Source organism: Lactuca sativa, chromosome 6 (assembly GCF_002870075.4).
Source record: "Lactuca sativa cultivar Salinas chromosome 6, Lsat_Salinas_v11, whole genome shotgun sequence".
Lineage (NCBI taxonomy): Eukaryota > Viridiplantae > Streptophyta > Magnoliopsida > Asterales > Asteraceae > Lactuca > Lactuca sativa.
The window spans coordinates 41,484,837-41,487,920 of NC_056628.2; the positions used below are offsets into that span (position 1 = coordinate 41,484,837).

A 3,084-nucleotide genomic window follows, 5' to 3' on the forward strand; every position below is an offset into this window, starting at 1 on the left:
TTATCAGATCACTTTCCACGCTAGAAATTAAATTGAGCTCTCAAAACTTTTTCATTTAATCGGCACAAATTGCCAATTACCGTAATATACCCTTAATTCTCTCCATCTATCTTTTCTTCATCTTCTCTATAAAATACATATCATTTACAGTCAATAGCAAATAAACTTCAGATCTCAGCAATTTGTGTTATTCGAACACAATGTCTAGCTCTAGACGATATATCAGGTTATAAAAATTGAATCTTTCTCTTAAACACGATTGATGTCATATGTTCATGTTCATAATTTTGATGTTCTTTTTTTCTGCCAGATTTGATGCTGATGTGGAAACCCCAGAGCCAAATACTCCACCCTTGAAAAAAGACGATACTAAATTTACAAAAAAGCTTTCAAGAGTGTTCTCAGAAGACTATGCAAAAACCAAAAACACAATTCTTGATCCTCGAGGATCAACTTTGAATCAATGGAACCAACTCTTTCTAATCGCAGCTCTTGTTTCACTTGCTGTAGACCCTCTCTTCTTTTACTTGCCTATAATCAAAGATGGAATGTGTCTAGATGAAGATGTTACCCTCAAGATATCCCTCACTATCATACGTACGATTGTTGATATGTTTTATGCAATCAAGATTTACGTTCGGTTTCGTACAGCTTACGTGGCACCTTCTTCCCGCTTACTTGGAAGAGGAGAGCTCATTCTTGATGCTTCAAGTATTTCTCAAAAGTATCTAAGAGGTGAATTTTGGCTCGACCTCTTGGCCACACTTCCTGTACCACAGGTATTCTTGGATACAATTAGTTATATATGTCTCTATATATATGTACATGTCTCTATGACTCTAATCGAAGACTCCGCATATCTAACTAAAAGATAATCGGCTATATATTTCAGGTGATGACTTGGTTCCACATTGTGGATAAAACCGAGATGATGAGCACAAAAACAAGCGTCCTATACTTAATCATGATTCAGTTCATTCTAAGGCTTTGTCTTACATTTAGATTAGGGTCGCATATATCAAAGCAAGCCGGTCTTGTGGCTAATGTAGCTTGGGTTGGGGCTGCTTACAATCTCGTTCTTTTCATGTTGGCTGCTCATGTAATTCATCTATCTATCAAATCTTTCTTATTTCTCTTTTTTCAAACATAAGGTTATAAGATTCAAAATCTTGATTGTAATATGGTGAATTAGGTTATCGGAGCAATGTGGTATCTTTTAGCCATTGAAAGACAAGGGTTATGTTGGGTGGAAATATGTGATATTGAAACCGAATGTAAACATAGATATTTCGACTGTGTTAATGTCAATCTCCCTCCTCGAGTAGCATGGTTCCCAACGAGCAATGTGTCCATTATATGTGCAGATGCTGACAACTTTCAGTACGGATTGGTTGAAGATTCAGTGAACTACAATATTGCTTCTGCAAATTTCTTTAAGAAGTATTCATATTGTCTCTGGTGGGGCCTCCGAGGTTTAAGGTAAACCTTCAAAACCAAAATCTTGAAAACCCGTATACCAAAAAGTCGTTTTTTTTTTTTTAAAAACAATTTGTTTGTTTGAGTTTTGCAGTTCAGCAGGACAAGAACTTCAAGCGAGTCCATTTATAGCAGAAACACACTTTTGCATACTTATCGGGATCACCGGGTTGGTGTTATTCGCGTTGCTGATTGGAAACATGCAAGTAAGTCGAGTTTCTTTTCAGACTTTTTTAAACAATTTGGATAACAATTAAACGAAATTTATGTTGTTTTGAGAGCAGCAATACCTGGAGTCGAGAACAAAACGATTAGAGGAGTACAGGGTGAAACGAATGGATACTGAACAATGGATGCACCACAGACACCTGCCACTCGAAATGAGAGAACGTGTACGCAGACATGATCTTTACAAATGGATTACAACTCGTGGGGTTGATGAAGAAGAGATTCTTCGAGCACTTCCATTAGATCTCCGAAGAGACGTCAAACGTTATGTTTGTGCTGAGTTAGTCAGACGGGTGAGTTGAGTCACAAGTTATGAGTTAATTCTTTGATCTGTTCATCTTTTTCAGCTCAAATGATTGATTATGTTGATTAAACAGGTTCCTTTATTTGATCAAATGGATGAACGAACAGTGGATGCGATATGTGAGAGATTAAAGCCTGTGATATGCACACCGGGGACTTGTTTACTTCGAGAAGACGATCCAACGAACGAGATGTTGTTTATAATGCGAGGTCGGTTAGATTCCTACACCACCGGCGGCGGCCGATCGGGTTTCTTGAACCAGTGCGAGATCGGTCCGGGAGACTTTTGCGGCGAGGAACTGCTTACATGGTCGCTGGACCCACGTCCGAAAGTTATCATCCCGTTATCCACACGAACAGTCACCGCCATATCTGAGGTGGAAGCTTTTGCTCTTACTTCAAAAGATTTGAAATTTGTCGCTACACAGTTCCGAAAGCTTCATAGCAAGAAATTGAGACATACTTTTAGGGTTCATTCGCATCAGTGGAGGACTTGGGCGGCGTGTTTTATACAGGCGGCTTGGAAAAGGTATAAGCGACGGAAAGAGGCGGCGATGCTTAAGGCTAAAGAGGGTTCCGGCGTCCATGACATTAAGAAGAAGACAAAGAGTGGTAGAATGCTAAGTGGTTTATCGATATTGGCAACAAGTATGAGAGCAGGTCGGGCATTTGATGCTGACGATGTCATTCGTAGCCCTGTGCCGAAGCCCAAGGATCCTGAGTTTTTAGACGATGATAATCATTGAAAGGAGGGATTAAACTCGTTGGAATAATGTATTTGTTGATCTTCATGTTTTATTTTCCTTCATCGCTCCATTGGATTCGAGATTCCAAACAGGAAGTGCTAATAACACTCGAGATCTTAATGTTCTTTCTTTTTTGTCAAATCATCATTTTCGTTTTCATTAATTTTGTCTAAGATTAATTATTTATGTTCATTACTTTTATTAATAATCTACAAAATGTTTGAGAAGCATATGTAGATAAGAAAGTTATATGGCATTAAAAAAGCTATGTGAGATGTTTGGGCTAGGGTTCATGACTTCGTGTAGTGAAGGATAGATGAAATTAGGCCCA

General features: G+C 38.5%; 1 protein-coding gene across 1 annotated transcript; it reads left to right on the forward strand.

Moving 5' to 3' along the window:
* The first annotated feature begins 200 nt into the window (after positions 1-200).
* Positions 201-2,753, forward strand: LOC111893097 (protein CNGC15b). Its single transcript, XM_023889172.1, has 7 exons — positions 201-226; positions 311-779; positions 893-1,099; positions 1,193-1,479; positions 1,571-1,682; positions 1,761-1,997; positions 2,082-2,753. The coding sequence occupies exons 1-7, from the start codon at positions 201-203 to the stop codon at positions 2,751-2,753; spliced, it is 2,010 nt and encodes a 669-aa protein (XP_023744940.1).
* The last annotated feature ends 331 nt before the right edge of the window (positions 2,754-3,084 follow it).